This window comes from Phyllobates terribilis, unplaced genomic scaffold (assembly GCF_046119375.1).
Source record: "Phyllobates terribilis strain yellow unplaced genomic scaffold, ASM4611937v1 Scaffold_1__5_contigs__length_1240528914, whole genome shotgun sequence".
Lineage (NCBI taxonomy): Eukaryota > Metazoa > Chordata > Amphibia > Anura > Dendrobatidae > Phyllobates > Phyllobates terribilis.
This window is the reverse complement of record NW_027362761.1, coordinates 40,206,249-40,230,918: the sequence shown is the minus strand read 5'-3', so window position 1 is coordinate 40,230,918 and position 24,670 is coordinate 40,206,249. Positions and strand designations below refer to the sequence as shown.

At 47.2% G+C, this 24,670-nt stretch overlaps 1 protein-coding gene across 2 annotated transcripts in view; it reads right to left on the bottom strand.

Annotated features, from left to right (window-relative positions):
* Positions 1–415: 415 nt before the first annotated feature.
* YJEFN3 (YjeF N-terminal domain containing 3) overlaps positions 416–24,670 on the bottom strand; it is a 457,583-nt gene continuing 433,328 nt past the window's right edge. For both annotated transcript variants that reach the window (XM_073661060.1, XM_073661059.1), the window contains one exon: positions 416–3,147. In XM_073661060.1, the coding sequence (XP_073517161.1) occupies positions 2,948–3,147 (200 nt within the window). In that variant the 3' untranslated portion in view covers positions 416–2,947. The remainder of the gene's footprint in view (positions 3,148–24,670) is intronic.

Genomic DNA, 24,670 nt, shown 5'->3' with positions numbered 1-24,670 from the left:
CTGATGGTTCCCTGCTCCACCATTACAAACTACCGTTCGTGTGTTTTAAAGACACAGGTACAACTGAATTTTGGACATACCCCCTTTGACACTGTGGGACACTGCCTGCTCGCCAAATTCAGGACAGTCCTGTTGAACCCAGGATGGTTGGATGATATGCTTTAGGCATTGAGTGGACTATAAGAGTGCATGCTAGACTGCCATTCCATTAAAACTCCTCATTGTACCATCATAAGGAGCACTGGAGTTAGGATCCCCATTAGTAGTACTGTAAGTCCAAGTTGTGTGAGCCCCAGTGGTGAGACATTTATTACTTGTTCTATGGATAGGTGATTTATGTCCATAGTAAAAAAGATCCTTCAACAATTACATTTTTTTAACATAGTAGTCTTTTTCTGTAACGACTTATCTCCAATTATTATTATTATTATTATAGAACTATTTATTCCATGGTGCTTTACATATGAAAAGGGGCATGCATAATAAAAAACAAGTACCATAATCTTGAGCAAAAAACGAGTCACTGACTGGTACAAGGGGAGAGAGGACCATGCCCGCGAGGGCTCACAGTCTACAAAGAATGGGTGAGGATACAATATGTGAGGGTAGAGATGGTCATGAAGCAGTATGGTGGAATGAGGGGGGTTACTGCAGGTTGTACGGTTGTCGGAAGATGTAGGTCTTCAGGTTTATTTTGAAGGTTTCCACGGTAGGTGAGAGTCTAACATGTTGGGGTAGAGAGTTCCAGAGTAGGGGGGATGCACGGGAGAAATCATGTATGCGATTGTGGGAAGAGGATATAAGAGGGGAGTAGAGAAGGAGATCTTGAGAGGATCGTAGGTTGCGTGCAGGTAAGTACCGGGAGACTAGGTCACAGATGTATGGAAAAGACACATTGTGGATGGCTTTGTATGCCATGGTTAAGGTTTTGAACTGGAGTCTCTGGGCAATGGGGAAACAGTGAAGGGATTGACAGAGAGGAGAGGCTGGGGAATAGAGGGGGGATAGGTGAATTAGGTAGTGGAGTTTAGGATAGATTGCAGAGATGCGAGAGTGTTACAGGGGAGGCCTGCAGGAGGTTGCAGTAGTTAAGGCGGGAGATGATGAGGGTTTGCACTAGTGTTTTTGCAGATTTTTGGTTAAGGACTGTACAGATCTGAGAAATATTTTTGAATTGGAGTTGGCAGGAAGTGGAAAGGGCTTGGATTTTGGTTTGAAGGAGAGATCAGAGTCAAGGGTTACCCCGAGGCAGCGAGCTTGTGGGGCTGGGGAGAGTGAGCATCCATTGACTTTGATGGATAAGCCTGTTGAAGGGGTTGAGTGAGATGGGAGAAAGATGATGAATTCTGTTTTATCCATGTTAAGTTTTAGAAATCCAGGAGAGAAGAAAGATGAAATAACGGACAGACATTGTGGGATTCTGGTTAAGAAGGAGGTGATATCGGGTCCAGAGGTGGTAGATCTGTGTGTCATCAGCATAGAGATACTGAAAGCTGTGGGACTCTATGCGCTGTCCCAGGCCGAAGGTGTAGATGGAGAAGAGCAGGGGTCCTAGAACTGAACCTTGGGGGACACAGACAGATAGAGGGCGAGATGAGGAGGTTGTGTGTGAGTGGGAGACACGGAATGTCCGGTCTGTTAGGTATGAGGAGATCCAAGATAGAGCCAAATATGTGATGCCAAGAGATGAAAGAATCTGTAGTAAGAGGGAAAGGTCCACTGTGTTGAAGGCAGAGATCATTGATGACTTTAGTCAGGGCAGTTTCAGTGAAATAATGCAGTTGGAAGCCAGATTGTAAGCGGTCAAAGAGGGAGTGGGAGGACAGTTCAAAATGGACGTGTTGTTAAAGTAGTTTTGAGGCAGAAGTGGGGGAGAAGTGATATGGGGTGATAGCTAGACAGAGAGTATGGGTCAAGGTAGGGCTTTTTGAGGATGGGTGTGATCGAGGCTTGTTTAAAGCATGAGGGGAAGACACCATTTGTTAGTGACAGGTTGAAGAGATGGGTTAGAGTTGGGGTGAAGACTGTGGTGAGGTTTGGGATGAGGTTCAGGTCAAGTGAACAGGTGGTGAGATGTGATCTGGGAAGTAGAGAGGAAAGTTGATCTTCCTTAATGGCGGAGAAGCTGGTCCTGGAGGAGGAGAGCTGAGTAGTTATGAGGAGGGGCAGTGAGGACTTTAGACGAAAGCTTTGTCTGATGTTATCAATCTTCTGCTTGAAAAATGAGGCAAAGTCTTCAGCTGAGATGAGAGGGAGGAGGTGCTGAGGGATGGAGGAGAGAATTGAAAGTGTTGAATAGCTGTTTAGGGTTGTGAGACAGGGAGTATATGAGAGATGAGAAGTATGTTTGTTTTGATGCAGTGAGTGTGGACTTGAAAGTAGTGAGGGACTGTTTGAATGTGATAAAGTGCTCATTGGAATGGGATCTTTTCCATCTCCGCTCAGCAACCCTGGAAGCCCTCCTCAGTTGTTTAGTCAGGCTGGTGTGCCAGGGTTGCCTGTTGATTGTGCAAACTTTGGTATGTGTGAGGGGGTCGACTGATTCAAGAGCTGCAGCCGTTGTGGTGTTATATAAAGAAGCAACAGCATCTGCATTGTGTATGGAACTTATGTTTGCAAGAGGGAGAAGGGATTCAGAGAGTGAGTGTAGATCTAGGTGTTTGAGATTTCTGCAAATGTGTGCAAGTTTGTGGAGTGGGAATTGTGCACCTGGAGAGGAGAGGGAAGAGAATGTTTAATTGTCAGATCTGGAGACCACACCCTATATACATTACAGGATGGCAGCATGTGACCCAAATAAACAGCATTCCTATATTCAATTTATTTTGTTTATACACAAAATAACAGTCTAAATTCTCTTTTTTTATTAAGAAACACACCATATACATAATAATACAGAAATGTGTATACATTTATTGACAGGTCATAGTTTTCAAAGCAGTCTAATCTAGAGTTCCACCACATATTCTGTCCCAGGATACTTTGGTAGGTTCAAGTCAAATTTCTTCTGTATATCATAAGGCAAAAATCTCCCAGCAATAAAGTGGTGTTTGCCAGTAAAATGAGTGGCACACATCTTAGGAGCAGACAGTGAAATGAGTACTTCAGGATTAATACCTTCAGAGTTGCCAGCCTCTATATCCCAGCCTGCAAGATAGACCGAGAATGATTATAAATCATATTAATAGTAAAGAGTATACAAATACAGCACACTCTTAAAAAAGATAGTAAAACATTGACAATAATAAATACAAACATACACTTACATAATGCTGATTTACTAGATGGCATAATTAAACTAAGGGCTCGCTCACACAGGCGAGTAGCATCCGATGATTCTCTCATGCTAAAGAATCAAATGCTACATGCAAATGACCCTCAACTCAAACTCTGCTCCGAGAGTGAGCTGAGTGTCATTTTACTGTGATCTTATTCTCTTGCATGCAAGAATCGGATCACATGAGCGGAGAAGATGGAGAACTTAATTTCTCCATCTTCTCCATTGTGTGAGCTGGCATATATTGGACCGCACTAGCATGATATCCGAGTGCAGTCCGATGTTTTGCACGCATCTATAGACTTGTATGGGTGCACGCCGTCCGATATATGCTGCCAATCGCTGCATGCAGCAATTTTTCTTTCTCATGTCAACTTTGGGTGAGGGCCACCTGATGACCCTTTTGATATGGTGGATAAGGAGCGGGAGAAGAAAAAGAAGAAACGATGAACCGTATGCCCTTTTTTGGGTGGGAAGATGTTCATGGGAATACACCAGAAAAAAAGGTACACTTGAATTGGCTTTATGTTCTACTGCTGTCATTCGGCGGGGTTGAGAAGTTTGGGCCAATCCAGGCCTTGTTCATTTTGATAAGAGTCAGTCTGTCAGCATTTTCCGTTGACAGGCGGATGAGCCTTTCAGTTGTTATGCCCCGACAGCACTAAAAACCCACTCTGAGAAAATGCTAGCTGCAGGGCAGGCCAGCACCTCCAAGACATAGAGAGACAGTTCATGATATGTGTCCAGCTTGGATCCCCAATAGTTGTACGGCACAGAGGAATCACGGAGGATGCTGGTACGGTCGGCTAGGTACTCCTTCCCCATCTTCAAAAACTTTTACCTCCTTGTCAGACTACCCTGCACATCAGGTCCTGAGCACTGGAAGGGTCTAATGAAACTGTCCTAGACCTTTCATAGTATTCCCCTGCCTCTGTTGGACCTGATGTGTGTCTCCCTCGTCTCTCCTCCTTGGTTGCCAAAGGATCTATGACCTCTACCGCCAGCGTTGTCAGATGGGAATATTTGTACTGATTGTTCGACTAGGGCCTTTTGGTGTTGTACCATTTTACTAGCCCTCTAGCCCACAGGAAGAAGAGATGGAAAGTTCTCCTTGTAGCTTGGGTCAAGAACGGTGAACAACCACTAATCACTAAACACTAATCAGTGTTGGATAAAAGGCATATAATGCAAGGGTCACTGGAAAGGCAGCAGGACATAAAGTCAGCCATGTGTGCCAGATTCCCAACAGGTAAGACTTCCCTTTTCCTGTCCAGGAGGACAAGCCTCAATCTCCTCCCCCTCCTCTTCAGCCCATCCATGCTGAACAGATGGGATGAAGCTGGTGTGGGTACTTGCGACTGATATGGATGATGTGCTCCAAGATGTCAATTCGGAGATGGAGGAAGAGGAGGTAGAGGGGTGCAGGAACTGGTATAGGAGGTGGAGGAAACGCTGATGAAACTAGATCACGCGATCCTCAGCTTTTGTAGCACGTGTGCCATCCCAGGGTCCGACTCAGTTTCCACAAGGTTCACCCAGTGTGCCATCAGGGAAATGTAGCATCCCTGGCCACAAGCACTTGTCCACGTGTCTGTCATTAAGTGGACCTTCCTGCGTTAGTCAGGGCACGTCTGCTGTTATGGAATATGTGCTTGTGTAAGGTGAGGACGGCACACCGGGGAAAATAGCGGCTGGGGACTGAGTACTGAGGGACGGCTGTCGCCATGAGGTTGCGGAAAGCCTCAGTGTCCACAAGCCTAAAAGGTACTATTTCCAGAGCAAGCAGTCTGTAAATGTTCCCGTTTAGTGTTTGCGCTTGTTGGCTGGGTATTTTCTTTTGCGTTCCAACCCTGGGGTAGGGACAGCTGAACTCTGCTCTGGGACAAGGAATTTGTTGTGGTTGCTGATATTGCTTGCGAATGTGCAACAACAGGTGCAGGCCAGGAGGCATCTGTGCCTGTGACGTAGACAGTGGATTGGCAAGCACAAGTGAAGAGGCAGTGGTGTCACCCGCAGACACTGATTGTTGACCCAGGAGTTCGACCCACCTAGTCAGGTGCACTGATGACATGTGCCTGGTTAGGCTGGTAGTGGTCAGGCCCCTGCTGATCCTGTTATGGCACAGGTTGCAAATAACCATAGTTTTATTGTCCTCATTTTATTTAAAAAAGCGCCAGACTGGGGAACACCTAACCCTTGGCCTGGGAACTTGCCGAATGTGGGTGCTTTGGGGAACAGTTGTTCGCCTTCTCCCACTGACCACCCCACTGCCTCTTCCTGCTTGTTGTGGTGCGGCAGATCCCTCCCCCTCTGTCCTGCTGGCCTCACTCTGCATGGCACCTTCCCAGGTTGGGTCAGTGACTTCCTTGTCCATCACCTCATCTTCCACTTCCACACTCTGGTCCTTCTGACTTGTTGACTTAACAACATCACTTTTAAGCAACTGTGTCTCATCATCATCTACCTCTTGAGACACAAATTGCCGTTCCCCACCATCGTCTTCTTTTGACCGTGGATGCTCAAATATTTGGCCATCACTACACACAATCTCCTCATGTCCCTCTTGAAACATGCAGGGCGAGAGGACAGAATCAATAAATGGAAATGTAAAGAACTCCTCGGAGTGTCTGAGTGTGAGATCATTTGTCTCCTTGGATTCGCCATGGTGGAAGGAAGGAAGATCAGGATGAACATTATGTGGTCCAGACTCGTGGCTAATGAGACTAGATCGTGTGGAAGACAGGGTGGTGCTGGGAAACATACTGGAAGCATTATCTGCAATCCACCCAACCACTGGTTCGCACAGTTCTTGCTTCAAGAGTGGTGTCCCACACCACCATGCAAAGTGGGACAGGAAGCTAGGTCTCGTGGATGAGCGTGTTTGTTGTGCTAACACAGAAGGCACAGTTTCACCTGTCCCATGGCCTTGGCCTCTGTGTGCACCATCAGTAGCAAGTCCACTTCCCCATCCCTTACTGCACACTTTGCACATTTTAAATTAGGTATATATTTATATGTCTGCAAACATTCCGGTATTAATAGGGAAAAGAAAATATGGAGCCTTCAAAAGGCCATCTGTTTTTGGGTTGCAGCAGCAGTATACCTATACAAGTTATGCAATAGCAATATTAAACCCTGCCAATACAGTGTGCCTCTAATCCAATACTACCCTCTTCCACCTGAATGCAGGTAACCGTGGTTTTACTACCGAAAGGACAGTCTGTAGGACTAAAAAGGACTTTTCTTTTAATGGTGCAGCAGCAATATACAAGTACTGCAATAGCAATATTAAACCCTGCCTATATGCCTGTGTGATGACACAGCATTTATTCTTAATTATGCCAGATGTATTTTCCAGTAGGTCAAGAGACATAAGCTAGCCTGAACGTTGACTCTTGAATTGATGTTCGTTGAATTGTTGAAGGGCTGCTGTTTACCTGTTATATCAGTTCCTACAGCTTATTATTCTCCTATCCTTGGGGGACAAATTGAACTATCGATGTTTGGTAATATGTTGATTACCCATTGTATCAGTCCATGTGGCTTGTTGTTCTGCAAACATTAAAAGACAAACTATGAACCCTCGAACAATGAGGGATGAGCTACTGCCACCTTCCTCGCATCCTGTAGAAAAATGCCTGAATAAGAGCTGTAAGCTATAAAAGGGGGATCTGCCTCTGTTTCCAGAGAAAATCTACAGAACAGCAGCTAGGGAACCATGGCACCAACTGGAGGAATACAGATCTGCTCCATTGACCATCACTGAACCCTCAAAGACATTTGAAGAACCCAGGTTGGGACAAGCAAGTCACCTGGCCACATACATCAATGTACTCTGTCAGCTTCCTAAGCTTGCCTGCTACCTCTTCTCTGTGGGTGCCCACCAAAAGTGGGGAGCCACTAGTTGGGGTAGTTGGCCCTGGAAGCTCCGAAGTTGCAGATGTTCTAATTCTCGGCAACCCAGTGGAAGGGTGAGACTCTATAATTTGCATCATCTTATGTATTTGCTGGGACTGTACTATAATGTTATTGTCTATAGGTGGTTCAATAAAGTGTTACTACACTTCGTTACCCTCACTCTCTGTTGTCTGAGTTGTATTTTGCCCATGGGAAAGGAGTACGAGTGTTCAGTGGGATGAGCCTTTGTCCATGTGGTCTTTCTAAAGACAGCCAGGCCAGCGGTAGAGAGCACCCACTTACCCTTGTGTCTCCACAGCCTGCAATCCCTCCACTGAATGCAGGTAACAGTGGCTTTACTAGAGAAAGGAAAATATATATCCCTGAAAAAGACTTATTTTAATGGTGCAGCAATAGCAATAATAAACACTGCCTATCTACCTGCTCTACAATAAGCTCTCCTGAAGACAGTGTGCCGAGCATAGCGTCACCGGGTCTTAAATAAAACCCGATGACGAGATGAGGCCAGTCAACCACAGTAATTCCGGTAGGCACTGTCAGTGGTCGCCCCCCCCCCCAGTCACGCCCACCCTCACCCCCTGTCATGTCCCCCCCACGTCGTGCACCCCTCGCATTCAATATCTTCCCCCTCGTCGCGGCCGTTTCCCCAAGTTTCATGTAGCTTCTCCCCCCCATTCCATGTAGCACATATAAAAGGTTGGGGTGGGGGGGGGGATGGGAGCTGCCCACACAGACCACAGGGCTGCAGGATTGCATATGGGGGTGGGGGGGATGGGAGTGGCCCACACAAACCACAGGGCTGCAGCATTGCATATGGGGGTGGGGGGGGATGGGAGTGGCCCACACAGACCACAGCGCTGCAGCAGTGCATATGGGGGTGGGGGGGATGGGAGCAGCCCACACAGACCACAGGGCTGCAGCATTGTATATGGGGGTGGGGGGGATGGGAGCGGCCCACACAGACCACAGGGCTGCAGCATTGTATATGGGGGTGGGGAGGATGGGAGCGGCCCACACAGAACTGAGCTGCAGAATTGTATATGGGGGCGGGGGGATGGGAGCGGCCCACACAGACCACAGGGCTGCAGCATTATATATGGGGGTGGGGGGGAGCGGCCCACGCAGACCACAGGGCTGCAGCATTGTATATGGGGGTGGGGGAGGATGGGAGCGGCCAACACAGAACTGGGCTGCAGCATTGTATATGGGGGCGGGGGGTATGGGAGCGGCCAACACAGACCACAGGGCTGCAGCATTGCATATGGCCCATATGCAATGCTGCAGTGCCTGATGCAGCCCATGTCTGGGATTCAGACCCCACTGTGTCCCTCCCTGCTGCTGCCTGCCATCATGTCTCACCAGTGACAACAGTCACAGACTAGTCAGACTCCTCAGAGTCTGAGACTAGTCAGAGACTCAGGCAGTCTGGGCTCTGTCAGGCTGGCACTGCTGCCCGCTGGCTGTACTGTCTGTGCACAGCACAGAACACAGTACCAGCGGCAGCTGCTGACTGCGCATGTGCGCCTAAACTATGGTCCCACCGCCCGCCTCGCCGCCTGCCGCCCTCCATCATCAATTATGCTGCAGAGCAGACTGTCTGCAGAAGTGGCAGCTCCTCAGCCAGCATCATGCTCCGGCACCACGGCCCGGGTGGCAGTGTCGGCGCAATGGCACATCACAACAGGACACAATTACCGGCGCTGCCTGCTGAGATGAGCCGTCGCCAGCGATGTGCTGCCCGGGCCTCCGCGGGAACGTCAAGTGCCCAGGCTCCTCCTCTTCTTTCCAGATCGCAGTGTGGCACCCCAGGCCTGGTTGCCACAAATGTGATTAATCTGCGTCTGAGAGCAAGAGGGAGGTTCCCTGGTTAGGGACAATTAGCATGCAGCACCTCCTGTCCCAGGCCAGTAGGGGGAGCTGGCTGCCCTATAAAAGCTGGAACTGGGGCAGGGTTAGGGAGACCAGAACCCACTTCTGAAGTGACCAGAAGGGTTTCTTAGAGGAAGGGACAGGTCAGCAGCAGCTGAGGAGTCCGTGAGGCAGAGGAGAGACTGCGAGCCAGGGACAGAGGCGACGAGAGCCGGTTCTGACTGAGAGAATCACACCACCGGACATTGGGGTCCGAGGCTGTCAGGGTTATAAGCCCAGCAGCAGAGAACCAACCCGCGAGGGATTTCAGGTCCCTTGGCCTAAGAAGCCTGGAGGCTCCGCCACACAGAGGGACCAGTACAGCGAGGAGAAAGCAAAAGGTACCTAAGGCCCGAGTCGCAAGCCATACAGGCGAGAAGTACACGGCCAGCTCAGGGACGTGGGCTATTACACCACGAAGAGGGGGATAGTCAGAAAGAGCATAGGGAGAATGGTAGGCCTACACACTCACCCTGACCAGTGGGGCTCCCCTGAATGCTCTCAGACACCTAGGCCCATTCCTAGCCGGTACTACTGTTGGGTCATTAATAACATCTACAATAAAGACCCAGAAATGTTTTGAAACGGACTCTGAACTTTTACTATTGCGGCCGGCACTATCACCCCCAGCATCCACCTTCACTGCCCTGAGGCCACACTCCTCCCGTGGGGAGTTATCCTACCCTTGAGCTTCACACCAACACCAGCCTCAGCAGTCTGCTAAGCAGCGGCGGTTATTCCTGACCACAATCCACGGGTGGCGTAGTCGGACATTCACAAATCTATAAATAGACTGCCACAACATTGGTCTGACCACCCTGAGCCACGGGACCGGGTTGCCACTACTACCCCCATCAGCACCATACACCAGAAGACCCGGTTCCGGGTACCCCATGGCCCAGGGGGTGAGTCAGCAGCAGCAGAGCAGACTAGAGAGGTGAGGTGGGTGGGCGTGACCGGAGGGCGATAGGGCGCGATCAGGGGTGGATTAAGAGTAGCAAGGGCACCGGGCAGTTTAGAAGGCGCGGGCCCCCCCCCACACACACACACCTGATGTATCACATGTCACATGATCCCCTGTGATAGATCATGTGATAGCTCACGTGAAATTAATTTGGCACAATATTAATTATAATAAGTTTTTTTAGGCGGTGTGCCCACTATGCGCTTTTTAAGCAATTCCGCTGCAGAAACGCTTAAAAAACGCTTGGTAGAAGGTCTGCCATGTTCCCCAATGATAATCCGCATGTGCCCCCGGTGTCTTTATCCGATGCATCCTGGCTTGCCAGCAGCTCACGATGGTCTAAAAAGGAACTGCCGTGACGTCATTTAGTCATGTGACGGGTCACGTGACCGCTGACGTTGGCAGGCCATCAGAAGGTAATTATATATTTATTTTTTATTTTTTACCATTCTTTTACGGTCACACTATATAAATCCATGCCGGTTGCATGGATTTATATAGTGTGACCAAGTTGTCAAGCACTTTCCAAGTGATGCTAAAATCGCTTGTCAACTCACATGCGGAATTGCAAGTGAAGAACGCTTCACATCCGCATGTCCCTGGCAGGAAAAACGCATGTAAAATCCGCATGCGTTTTTTTCTGCCAGGGAGATGCAGAAACGCTCAAAAAAAATCCGAATCATTTCTGCATCGTGGGCACATAGCCTTACATTAATTGTATGACTCAATACTGAGCACACGTAGCCATCTATACACGGCGGGAGGCCGCACGGCACAATCTATACACCGCGGGAGGCCGCACGGTGCCATCTATACACAGCGGGATGCCGCATGGCGCCATCTATGCACAGCGGGAGGCCGCACGTAGCCATCTATACACAGCGGGAGTCCGCACGTAGCCATCTATACACAGCGGGAGGCCGCACGTAGCCATCTATACGCAGCGGGAGGCCGCACGTAGCAATCTATACACAGCGGGAGGCCACACGGCGCCATTTATACACAGCGGGAGGCCACATGGCGCCATCTATAGACAGCAGGAGGCCGCAAGGCGCCATCTATACACAGCAAGAGGCCGCACAGCGCCATCTATACACAGCAGGAGGCCGCACAGCGCCATCTATACACAGCAGGAGGCCACACAGCGCCATCTATACACAGCAGGAGGCCGCACAGCGCCATCTATACACAGCAGTAGGCCGCACAGCGCCATCTATACACAGCAGGAGGCCACACAGCGCTATCTATACACAGCAGGAGGCCGCACAGCGCCATCTATACACAGCAGGAGGCCGCACAGCGCCATCTATACACAGCAGGAGGCCGCACAGTGCCATTTATACACAGCAGGAGACCGCACAGCGCCATCTATACACAGCAGGAGGTTGCACAGCGCCATCTATACACAGCAGGAGGCCACACAGTGCCATCTATACACAGCAGGAGACCGCACAACGCCATCTATACACAGCGGGAGGCCGCACAGCGCCATCTATACACAGCGGGAGGCCGCACGTAGCCATCTATACACAGCAGGAGGTTTCACAGCGCCATCTATACACAGCAGGAGGCCACACAGCGCCATCTATACACAGCAGGAGGCCACACAGTGCCATCTATACACAGCAGGAGACCGCACAACGCCATCTATACACAGCGGGAGGCCGCACAGCGCCATCTATACACAGCGGGAGGCCGCACGTAGCCATCTATACACAGCAGGAGGTTTCACAGCGCCATCTATACCCAGCGGGAGGCCGCACAGCGCCATCTATACACAGCGGGAGGCCGCACGGCGCACCCTCCAGAGACAGCGGGAGGCCGCACGCAGTCGCGCTCACACAAACATATACAGACATATACATACACGCATAAACACATTTGAAACACAAAAATACATATAAACAGACATCACACAAACTCAATCACACATACACACTCTCTCATACACATACATATACATACACACACAGACTCACCATCCCCCGGCTCAGCTCCAGTCCTCTCCTGTGGTAAGTAGCAGTGCAGGGCGCGCACTGCGTGACGTGACAGCTAGGAGACACACAGGACCGTGTCTCATAGCAGTGACGCGGCCGGGCCAGCACACAGGGAAGTTAACTGCTGCAGTGCTGGCCCGGCCAGAGAAGAAGCAGCAGCCGTGCGCCACTGCTGGGGGAGGGGGGGCGGAGCCACCTGGCCGGCTCGGGGCACAAACCCCCCCAAAAAAAAGCACACACAAAAAAAAAAAACCGCTCAAGCGCCGCCCTCCCCGAATTCCGGCGCCCTAGGCGCGTGCCTACAAGTGCCTAAGGGCAAATACGGCCCTGCCGGTAGCCAACATGGCTACCGTATTACTGTGTATGTCAGGCAATCCCTGCATGTTAATTGGCTGTCTAATAGGCTCGGAATATGCGGGGTGCTCGAGCACACGTGACGCTCGATCGAGTTTCGAGAGGTGGCAAGTACGCTCGCTCATCACTAATGGGCATGATTCTGTTAATTTAAGGTCACATTCAGATGGACACAATACAGCGCATTTTAGAATCTGTGTAATGGTTTGAAGCTTCTGCTGTTCAGCTGCACTTACATCATCTACAGGTCAACTGAACGTAACTTAAGTAATCATAGGGTTAGATGGTGATTTATATTTAGTTCAGTTAAATCATGTGAAGTCTGGGCTTTACATCAGTGACACGAATGCCGCAATGAGATTGCATTACTATTATCTGAATGAGGCCTAGTATTTAATTCATCTAAAAGATGCTCTATTTCTCCATGGCAGATCCTCTGCTGTAATATGTTAAACATGTCTTGTGTTCTGGTGATGTAACCCAAGTCTTCATAAATATAGCAACATTTCAGTTTCAGCAGTTGAGGTTGTAGTCCAAAGAAAATAAATCATTAGCTGATGATGTATCTTTTACTACTGTTACTTATTTTTGCAGAAAAACTGCAAGAATTTGAATGGAAATCCACAATAGCTAATCTACATCAAATCGGGTGGTTTATGTTCCTGCAAAAAAAAACATCAAATGCGAAATTAAAAAGAAAAAAAATTATATTCGCCTCTCCTGGTGCTTCGGAGGATTCCTGGACTGGTCCCTGACAATCTGTTTAACCTGGTCTCATGCAATGTCCTTCTGTCCCATGTGACTGCAACAGTGTCAGATTGACTGAACAGGGCAGCCATCAGGGCATTACTGCCATTACTGGTGTATGGGGCTCGGTGAGCAGGAGCAAAGAGGGGTGCCAGACTGGTTGAGACATGCTGCGTGGCCTGCGCTGAGTCAACACAGCCGAGCCACTGTATAAACAACCTGGCACACTGTGTGGCACCTTGGGGCCCAGGCTAATTACTTTACATTATTAAGCCCCGAGACACGAGACACTCACAGACGCAGATACTTACATTGTATGGCTGCAGCAGAGGGGGGCGGCCATGCCTGAGATCAGTGATGTCAGGCGCTGCCGGCCCACCCTCTGTTCCTAAGCTGCCGGCGCGTCCTGGGTCTTTGTGGCACATTATATGCAGGAGTTGAGGAACTCAAAAGTGATGAGATGCACGCGAGCTCGTCTGCACGGCAGTCCACTTGCTCATCCAACCTCCCATTCCCCCATCCCACCTCCCATTCGGGCACCAGCTGGCTCACCCACTCGCTACTCTTCTTGTACCCCCCCCCCTGCTCGTGCAGCATGAAGTAGGAGGTCATCTCTGTCTGCTGCCTGCCTGCAAACTGCTAAGTCCTACTAAGTTCAACCCTACTGACTGCTGTATGTCTACCTGCCTGCCTTCATTAAGGTTCAGACTGTAAGCGATGGGACAGTGGAATGTTCGAGGGATGGAGGCAGAGCTGGGGTGGATCTTGGGTGGAGTCTCAAGGGGACCTGAAAATGTTGCCAGTGTGGGGCCCTGAAATTCCTGATAGCAGCCCTCTGATAGAAGTCCAGGTGATACTTGTTAATTTTGCGATAGAAAATAGATAATGTACAACCAAATCCACAAGAATTGGGGTTTATTGCAAATTTTAACTTGCCTGTTGCACTCAATGGAAACTATTCAACAAATCAGCAAATATTCCACAACATAAATTGATATGATATGGATTTTCTAGATTTTATTTTTCTGCAGTATTTTGAATGAGATTTGTTAATATCTTTTAGGGTTGTAGATGGAAAATCTGCATCGTATCTGTCCCATGTGAACATAGCAATACACTGTGTGCAGAAGTATTAGGCAAGTTGTATTTTAGAGGATTCTTTTTATTATTGATCAACAACTATGTTCTCAATCAACCGAAAAGACTCATAAATATCCAAGCTTAATATTTTTGAAGTTGTAGTGTTTTTTTTTTAGATTTGGCTATCTTAGGAGGATATCTGTTTGTGCAGGTAACTATTACTGTGCAGAATTATTAGGCAACTTAATAAAAACCAAATATAATCCCATCCCACTTGTTTATTTTCACCAGGTAAACCAATATCAGTGCACAAAATTTAGAAATAAACATTTCTGACATGCAAAAGCAAAAACCAAAAAAATTAGTAATCAATATAGCCACCTTTCTTTATGATGACACTCAACAGCCTTCCATCCATAGATTCTGTCAGTTGCTTGATCTGTTTTCGATCAACATTGCGTGCAGCAGCCACCACAGCCTCCCAGACACTGTTCCGAGAGGTGTACTGTTTTCCCTCCCTGTAGATCTCACATTTTATGATGGACCACAGGTTCTCTATGGGGTTCAGATCAGGTGAACAAGGGGGCCATGTCATTATTTTTTCTTATTTTAGACCTTTACTGGCCAGCCACGCTGTGGAGTAGTTGGATGCATGTGATGGAGCATTGTCCTGCATGAAAATCATGTTTTTCTTGAACGATACCGACTTCTTCCTGTACCACTGTTTGAAGAAGTTGTCTTCCAGAAACTGACAGTAGGTCTGGGAATTGAGCGTCACTCCATCCTCAACCCGAAAAGGTCCCACAAGTTCATCTTTGATGATACCAGCCCATACCAGTACCCCAGCTCCACCTTGCTGGCGTCTGAGTCGGAGTGGAGCTCTCTGCCCTTTACTGATCCAGCCTCTGGCCCATCCATCTGGCCCATCAAGAGTCGCTCTCATTTCATCAGTCCATAAAACCTTTGAAAAATCAGTCTTAAGATATTTCTTGGCCCATTCTTGACGTTTTATCTTATGTTTCTTGTTCAAAGGTGGTCGCTTTTCAGCCTTCATTACCTTGGCCATGTCCCTGAGAATCATACACCTTGTGCTTTTTGATATTCCAGTAACGTTGCAGCTCTGAAATATGGCAAAACTGGTGGCGAATGGCATCTTGGCAGCTTCACACTTGATTTTCCTCAATTCATGGGCAGTTATTTTGCGCCTTTTTTGGACAACACGCTTCTTGCGACTCTGTTGGCTATTTGCCATGAAACGCTTGATTGTTCAGTGATCTCGCTTCAAAAGTTTGGAAATTTCAAGACTGCTGCGTCCCTCTGCAAGACATCTCACAATTTTGGACTTTTCAGAGCCCGTCAAATCTCTTTTCTGACCCATTTTGGCAAAGGAAAGGAAGTTGCCTAATAATTAAGCACACCTTATATAGGGTGTTGATGTCATTAGTCAACACCCCTCCTTATTACAGAGATGCACATCACCAGATTTACTTAATTGGTAGTTGGCTCTCAAGCCTATGCAGCTTGGAGTAGGACAACATGTATAAAAAGTATCATGTGATCAAAATACTCATTTGCCTAATAATTCTGCACAGTGTATAGCTTAAGGTTTTTGGATATATTAGTGTAGAGGAGACCACTACTGACAGACTGTAGGTGACATGCTGGCTGAGAACATGTGGGAAAGAATATAACTGAGCAAAGATTTGTAAATTAGGGTAAATGTTTTAAATGATGGATGTTAATTTGTCTTCACTACTGTATGTAAGAGCATGAACTACCATTTTTCATTTTAATTGTTCTATGTATGGGGAAGAGACAAAGTCTGGAAATGTCTGAGATGGTAGGAAGTAGTGAGAGTAAGCAAGGTTGTCTAGTAGGAGGTAACCTAATCACCACTAAATCTAAACACTCCTTTTGGAACTGCTAATTATTGAATGGAATTTTAACACAATGTCTATATGGATTTTCAGTAATTATGTATTATCCTAAGTGGCTGAGAGCAGAAACTCACTGGCTTTTGTGCACAGTAATTTATACAACAGATTTTTTCAGACTTACAATAGTTTCCAGGCACATTTAAAAAAAATCCTCAGAATTAGAAATCTGTCAGTCTAAGAATTTTTAAATCTAAGTAATAATGTACTAGTAATAGTGCTAAAGATACGTTCCCACGATGAATTACTGGTGAGTTTTTCATGCTGCATATTTTCGAAAAAAAAATGCTAGTAACCTATCTCACTTAAAGGGAATCTGTCACCCTCTGGGAGATGTCAGACCTCTACTATGGGCACACAAAGGTTATAGAAAAATAAATCTATACATACCTGTATGGCCCATAGTAGAGGTTTGATTGCAGAGAAATTTGTTTTTATAAACTTCATTTTGCACAGGCTTGGCATCAAGAAATCCCCGCCTATGTGCTTATTATTCCCTGAAATCCCTGCCTATGTGTGTATTTATCATATTACCCCCTCCCCTGCACGTCACAGGGCCCTGTGACGTGCACTGTGCCCCCTGACTTCCCAGGCAGGCGCAAAGCGCCACTCACATAGAGCGCGCTTTGCTTACTCCCGGTCCCGTCTCTCCGTGCACTGCGCCGCAGGGTTCTATTGCGCAGGTGCCTTGAAGTGACAGTGACTCCACGGCGCCTGCGCAATAGAATCCTGCGGCGCAGTGCACAGAGAGGAAGCAAAGCGCACTCTATGTGAGCGGCGCATTGCACATTTCTGGCAAGTGAGGGAAAACAGTGCATGTCAGAGGACCCTGTGACGTGCAGGGGAAAGGGAGAATATGATAAATACGCACATAGGCGGGGATTTCGGGGAATAATAAGCACATAGGCGGGGATTTCTTGGCTTCCGGGGGAAGCCAAACCTGTGCTAAACGGAGTTTATAAAAACAGATTTCTCTGCAATTAAACCTCTACTATGGGCCACACAGGTAGGTATAGATTTACTTTTCTATGACTTCCTGTATGCCCATAGTAGAGGTCTGATATCTCCCATGGAGTGTCAGATTCCCTTAAATTGTTCCAGAAATGGTGCAAAAAATCTGCAATTGCTCATCATGGGAACATAGCCGAATAATACAAGAAAAATACCCAAAAACAAGATTTTCCTCAGAAAACCTCTAGGCCACGGTCACATGAGTATTTGATTTTTCACACCTCAGCATTTGTGGAACAGTCAGTGGAAAAGTATAATAGAAACATGTCACCACTTCTGTATTTCTCACCCACTCCTGGTTTTGGCTTACAAATACTGAGGTAAAAAACTCACCAATACTCAACGTGTAATCTCTGATGAAGTTTAACCCCTTTATAGCCTGGGACGTAATAGTACGCACCAGGCTGTCACCCCCTGTTCAGTGCGGCCTCCGGTGCTGAGCCCACACTGAACCGGGCACATGTCAGCTGATTATTACAGCTGACATGTGCCTGCAACAGCCGCGGATGGAATCGCTATCCACCCGCGGCTGTTAACATGTTAAATGCCGCTGTCAATCTCTGACAACGGCATTTAACAGCGCTGCGCCGGAAGCGCGTCACTTACCCTGCCCATCGGTGACCCCGTCATGTGATCGCGGGTCACTGATGGGTGGGTAGAACAACCCTGGGTCTGCAGCAGACCCCAGTGGATGTCATGTGCTGATCGCTATGAGAGCCACCTAGTGGTCGGCGCTCATAGCACAGGAGCATTTCTGCTACATAGAGGTGATCTGCTCATCACCTCTATGTAGTAGAGGCAATCAGACAAGTGCTGCTTCTAGTCTCCTATGGAGACTATAGAAGCAAGCAAAAGTGTAAAAAAAAAGTAATATTAAAAAAATTAAAAAATATATAAAAGTTTAAATCACCCCCCTTTCGCCCCATTCAAAATAAAATAATAATAATAAAAAAAAAACACATACACATATTTGGTATCGCCGTGCTCAGAATTGCCAGATCAATCAATATAAAAAAAAGACTTAATCTGATCGGTAAATGGTGTAACGAGAAAAAATTTCTAAACTCCAGAATTACGTTTTTTGGCCGCCGCAACATTGCAATAAAATGCAATAACGGGCGATCAATACATCAGATCTACCCCAAATGTCAATAAAAATGTCAACTTGGCGCGCAAAAAATAAGCCCTCACCCGGCCCCACATCCCAAAAAATGGAGACGCTACAGGTCTTGGAAAATGGCGCCATTTTTTTTTTGTTTTTAGCAAACTTTGAATTTTTTTCACCACTTCAATAAAAAATAACCTATACATGTTTGGTATCTACAAACTCGTAATGACCTGGAGAATAAGAATAGCAGGTCAGTTTTAGCATTCAGTAAATGTCGTAAAAAAAAATAAAAAAAAACATCTGTGGTATTGCACTTTTTTTGCAATTTCACCGCACTTGGAATTTTTTTCCCGTTTTCCAGTACACGATATGGTAAAACTAGTAATGGCGTAGCAATCCAATATGACTAACCAGATTAATCACTGTTTTTGGTATAAATTATATTACCACATGTCATACAATTTACCAGTTGGTGCAGTAGATTCTAAGAAAACCAACAGACTCAGCATTCATGATCTGCATGTTTTTGAGCCTGTGTATCTGAATAATTAATTGAAAGGGGGTGTGTTCAAAATAATGTGGAGTTCAATTAGTGAGGTCAATCATATTGTGAAGAAACAGGTGTAAATCAGGTAGCCCTTATTTAAGGGTGAAGCCAGCACATGTTGTACATGTATTTCTCCTTGAAAGCCTGAGAAATATGGGTCGTTATAGACATTGTTTAGAAGAACAGCGTACTTTGATTAAAAAGTTGATTTTAGAGGGTAAAACTTATAAAGAAGTGCAGACAATGATAGGCTGTCCAGCTAAAATGATCTCCAATGCTTTAAAATGGAAAGCGAAACTAGAGAGACATGGAAGACTACAATTCAAATGGATCAAAGAATAGCCAGAAGGGCAAAGGCTCAGCCAATGATTAGCTCCTGGATGATAAAAGACGGGCTCAAAGTTACCTGTGAGTACTGTGACAGTTAAAAGATGCCTGTGTGAAGCTAATCTCTTAGCAAGAAGTCCCCACAGAGTTCCACAGTTAAAAAAAAGACATGTACTGAAGCGGATACAATTTGCCAAAGAACACATCAACTGGCCTAAAGAGAAATGAAGAAACATTTTGGGGACTGATGAAAGTAAAATTGTTATTTTTGGGTCCAAGGGCCGCAGACAGTTCATCAATCGACCCCCAAACTCTGCATTCAAGCCACAGTACACTCTGAAGACAGTGAAGCATGGTGGTGCAAGCATCATGATATGGGCATGTTTTTTTTACTATGGTGCTGGACCTATTTACCGCATACCAGGGATCATGGATCAGTTTGCATATATTAAAATACTTGAAGAGGTCATGTTGCCTTACGCTGAAGAGGATATGCACTTGAAATGGGTGTTTCAACAAGACAATGACCCTAAATACACCAGTAAATGAGCAAAATCTTCTTTCCAGTCCAGCAAAATTGAGGTTATGGAGTGGCCAGCTCAATCCCCGGATCTTTAATCTGATACAACACTTGTGAGGTGACATTAAAAATGCCGTTTCTGAGTCAAAGTCAACAAATACCAAAACATTGTGGGATGTAGTTAAAGCATCCTGGGCTGGAATAACAGTTGACAGGTGCCAGAAGTTGGTAGACTCTATGCAACATAGATGTGAAGCAGTTCTAAAAAACTGTGGGTATTCAACTAAATATTAGGTTAGTGATTCACAGGAATGCTAAATCTTCAAAACAGATTACATATTGTGAGTTTGTAAAGACAAATGCAGACACTGCTATTTTTTATAACAGACATTTTGTTATTTTCTGTAAATTAGTTAAAAATTCTATACATTTATCTTCATGATTTGAATTAGAAAACAGTGTGCAATGTTGCCAATGCATGGAAATAAAAACTAGTATAAAGATTTTGTGCTTAAATGGTTTGTGCCACCATAAAGAATACAGTTAACCAACCAGCTAAGGGGGAAATAGTTTTGTAATTTATAGTGATTCAAAATTATGCTTCACTACTGTACAAAGGAGCCATCGTTCAGCCGAATGCTCCTGTGTTCTCCATGAAAAAGCTGCCATCAGACATACAAGTTATTTCCAAGAGAACAAAGCGATAGGCAGTCAGAAATCGGATATGCAAAATCGACTTCTCCCCCGATGATAAGCTGCCAGGGGCCTCTATACACATTAGATTCTCTGTCAAATCAGTTGATAGTGAAGGGTTTGGCCAGCATTAGTCTACTATGTTTCGCGGTCTTAAGGCCATGGTGAGAGGCTGCAGTCTCCGAAAAAGTCATTTAATTGTAAAGTGCTGCAAAATATGTTGGAGCTATATAAATAAAAAATTATTATTATTATTTAGTCGTTGCTTTACGTGGAGACTCGAGCCGAATGCAGCCATCCATACGTATACTATGGAGCACAGTTGCCACCCTCATAGTTATTGATGTGAGAAACACCCAGCCTCCAGCTTGACTTAGTGATGTTCTCAAAATGCAAAAGTGTTTTCAGGATCAAATTTAGCATGGTGCTAGGCTTCATAGGATTGTGTGCTACAATAATCGTGCAGAACAACATAAGGAGAAGCAAGAAAATTTGGACAACCTGAGTTGTAAAGTCATTTGGGATCAGTTGACAGAGACTCCACTGCCAAGTTTTTAATGTGAGTAATGGAGACTGCGTGAACTGTGATAGAAGCAGGGGAGCATTAGGACCTTGTGAGTTTTGCCTGGCTGAGCTGAGAGTAGGGGCAGATCAAGAGACCCTGTGTGCTCTGAAGGTGTCTGCTGTGTGAGACGCTGGACGGGGCATCTGAGGAGAACTGTGAGGACTGAACTGCAACAAGACTCTCTCTCTACAAGCTTTCCTCATGGGGGTTGATACCCCCTGGCCCTGGTGAAGCTGTGTCCCTGCTTAAGAACAAGTGCTGAGCTGGGGAGAGCTGTGTGGCTCTTTAGAGTTTTGTGGAAGTCCATGCTGAGTGACTAGAGACTTTTTGCTGAAGGAGCTAAGTGTCGAGTGAAAGAGAAAGAGACTGAGGATATCATCTCTGTGACGAAGCGCGTGGTCGGTGGTCTGGAAAACAGTGAGTGACTGCGAGAGGAGAGAAGGGGTCCGGTGCCATTCACATTTAGATGATACTGACAAGCCTTGTGAAGAGTTCTTCCCAGACCTTAACCTGAGGCTACAGGACTAAAGTCCCCGGCATGTGGGCTTGGCATCGGCCGACAAGACAAGGAACCTTTGCTGTTTTTGTGAACGTTGCTTTTATTTGGCGCCAAAGTTTTCCCGGGACTAGCTGCAGCCACCACGATTCACAGGCCTGTAATAGACCACATCTGAGGTTAATGGTACCGTAACTTTAAGATACCCGGGTATCCCTATACTAGGGGAATAAGAGCAATTGGTATAGTTTCATGCATTGTTATTGTTAATAATGGTAGGATTGTACTCAGTGTGCCATCTCAGGGGTCCCTATAGAACACCCTCACTAGATTGGCACAGTGTTTAGGTAAAATTGTTCCAGATCTTTAGAATAATTGACATAAACTGGAAACCTTGAGATTGGCACATTGATTTCAGCTTTTGCTGATTGTGTGTATTTAGTAGAGACAGTGTCCCAGGTAGAACCTGAGACTGATTCATGCAATACTGAATTTTAGTCTAATCCCTGTTTTAGTAAAGAAAGTGTTGTTTATTTCTGTCTCTGTCTCAGTTTGTGACTCACTGGATCCCTCTCGGACCTCTGGTCATTACATTTTTGGCATAGTCAGCAGGATCCAGTGCTTGTCATGGACGGAGGCGAGAGAAGAAATGACTCTGGCGCAACAGCAGCCCCCTCGATTGTAGCAGAACCCCTGGCAGCCACGGCGACTTTGGGAGGATATGTGCCGGTAGGAGCTTCACTCCAGCACAAGCCGAAATACGACGGGCGTAACATGCCATTGCAGGATTGGGCTGAGAGGGTCCGGAGTGTTCTGCGGATGTGTAATCTGGCCCCCACGTTACGAGCAGAGTTGGCATTAAATGCACTAGAGGGCAATGCTAGGCGGATGGTGATGGTACGTCCAGAGTCAGAGAGGAGCACGTTAGAGAAAATCTTGGAGCTGTTAGAGGGGAGTTCGGGAGACCGGGCTCGCGTGGCCCAGCTTCGTTCCTTGTTTTTCAATCGGCCCCAAAGGGAATGTGAGACCTTGATGCAGTACTCGAATACCTTGCAGGAAACATTGAATGAGGTGCAGCGACTAGACCCAGGGGCCATGGGGGCATTCCGAGAGGTAGACTGCTTGCTCCGGGATCAATTCATAACAGGGTTAGCCAATAAACTCCTTCGAGGCAAACTGATGGAGATGACTCAAGCTACCCCGGAATTATCTTTCTGGCATATTTATCGGGCCGCGGTGGAAAGGGAGGGGGAGTCTACTCTGGTGGTCGAGGGGGCAGTGGACAGTGTACAGCTGGAGGGAGGTCGGGCGCCAGTTTCAGGAGGGGGAGGACTGGTAAACGTTGTACAGGCTCTGCGTGCCGAACTAAAGGAGCTAAAGCTGGAGGTGTCAAAACTCAGAGCTGGGCCGGTCCCTACTTCCACGGAAGGGCCACCCGCCGTGTCCTCTGGAATGGTGGTTCCGCAGTCTGCCAGGTCGTCCTCCTCGAATGATTCAAGTTCTCTTCGACGAGGAGCAGTCACCTGCTGGAGGTGTGAGCGTCGGGGACACATATCCTGATACTGCCGGATGTCTGAAGCCCCGGAGCCTCCTTTGCCGGCGTTAAACTCCCAGCCGCTGCTATGAGAGGGTGAGCAGCAGCAGCCAACCCCCCACAAAGCCCTTGACGGGAAGAACAAGATTTGTTTGCATGCAGTCCAGTGCTGCAAGCAGAGTTTGAAGGGCAGAAGATGAGATGCTTGGTTGACACAGGATCCGAATGTACCATAATGCCCTTAGAGGTGTACGAAAGGCACTTCAGTCAACTAGTGGTTCCCAAGGACAGCCGAGTGATACGACTTACCGCCGCTAACAATGGTTAACTGACAGTGAAGGGGATCGTGTGGATGCAACAAAAAATGTTTGGTCAAGAGCTGGGTCCGAAAGGGATAGTGCTGGTGGACCACCCTCCTAGAAGAGGGATGGAGGTGACGCTCGGAATGAACGTTCTGCGAGATTTAAATCATCAGATGTATGCCAGTGAGGGACCCCGATACTGGGCTCGTGCTACCCACCATCGACCCACACAGAGAATGTTACACCGTCTAGTGCTGAGCTGCGATCTCCTGAAGAGTGCGGTCCCTGGAGGTCGGGTGGGCCTGGTCCGAGTGTCATCGCGGACCACGATCTCTCTAGCGTCCCGACAAGAAGAACTCTTAATGCTACCGGTGGGGGCTGCGCAGAGACTGAATGGGCTTGAAGTACTCGAGTCAGCCCCAGAGAAGTCCTCGTTCGCCAAGGCGCATGTGGCCCGGTCTCTGGCAATTGTGAAGAATGGACGGGTGCTGGTCAGATGCATCAACATTCTAGATGAGGCTGTTACAATTCCTGCCTGGACCATTCTGGCTGAACTGTTCGTGCCAGCAGGAAAGGTGCCTGACAAGGCAGTGTTCAAACTGCGCCCAGATGAACAGTCTTCCTGGACATACGCGGTCGAAGTAGGACGGACCGAACCCCTTACCGAAGAATAGAATGGTTGTGTGATCATGGACCAGATGGGATTGGATCAAGAGAAACTGACCCCCGTGCAATTGGAGCAGCTGGAGAGGGTTTTGTGGGAACATCAAGAGACCTTTTCACGACATGCAGAGGATTTCGGTTGTTCCCGGACGATTGCGCATGAGATTCCCACAGGGGATACCCCTCCTATTAGGGAAAGTTATAGTCAAATTCCCCCAACGCTCTATCAAGAGGTGAAGCGCATGGTGGCCAGTATGCTTGACAACCAAGTGATCCGAGAGAGCCAGAGCCCCTGGGCAGCCCCTGTGGTCTTGGTGCAAAAGAAGGATAGGACCCTTCGGTTTTGTGTGGACTATCGCAAATTGAATGCTCTCACGGTGCGGGACGCATATCCATTACCTTGCATAGAAGAGTCTCTGTCGGCATTGGGTCGGGCCCAATGTTTCTTGACGTTGGATTTAGCAAGTGGCTATTGGCAGGTACCAATGGCCGAAAAAGATCGGGCTAAGACGGCGTTTGTCCTACCAATGGGGCTCTATGAATTCAACTGGATGCCCTTCGGGCTCACTAACGCCCCGGGAACCTTCCAACGCCTGATGGAACATTGCTTAGGCGATCTGAATTTTGAATCAGTCCTGATATATCTAGATGACATTGTGGTGTTCGGGACCTCATTTGAAGACCATCTTGAGAAGTTACGTCAAGTTCTCTGGCGGCTCAGTTGT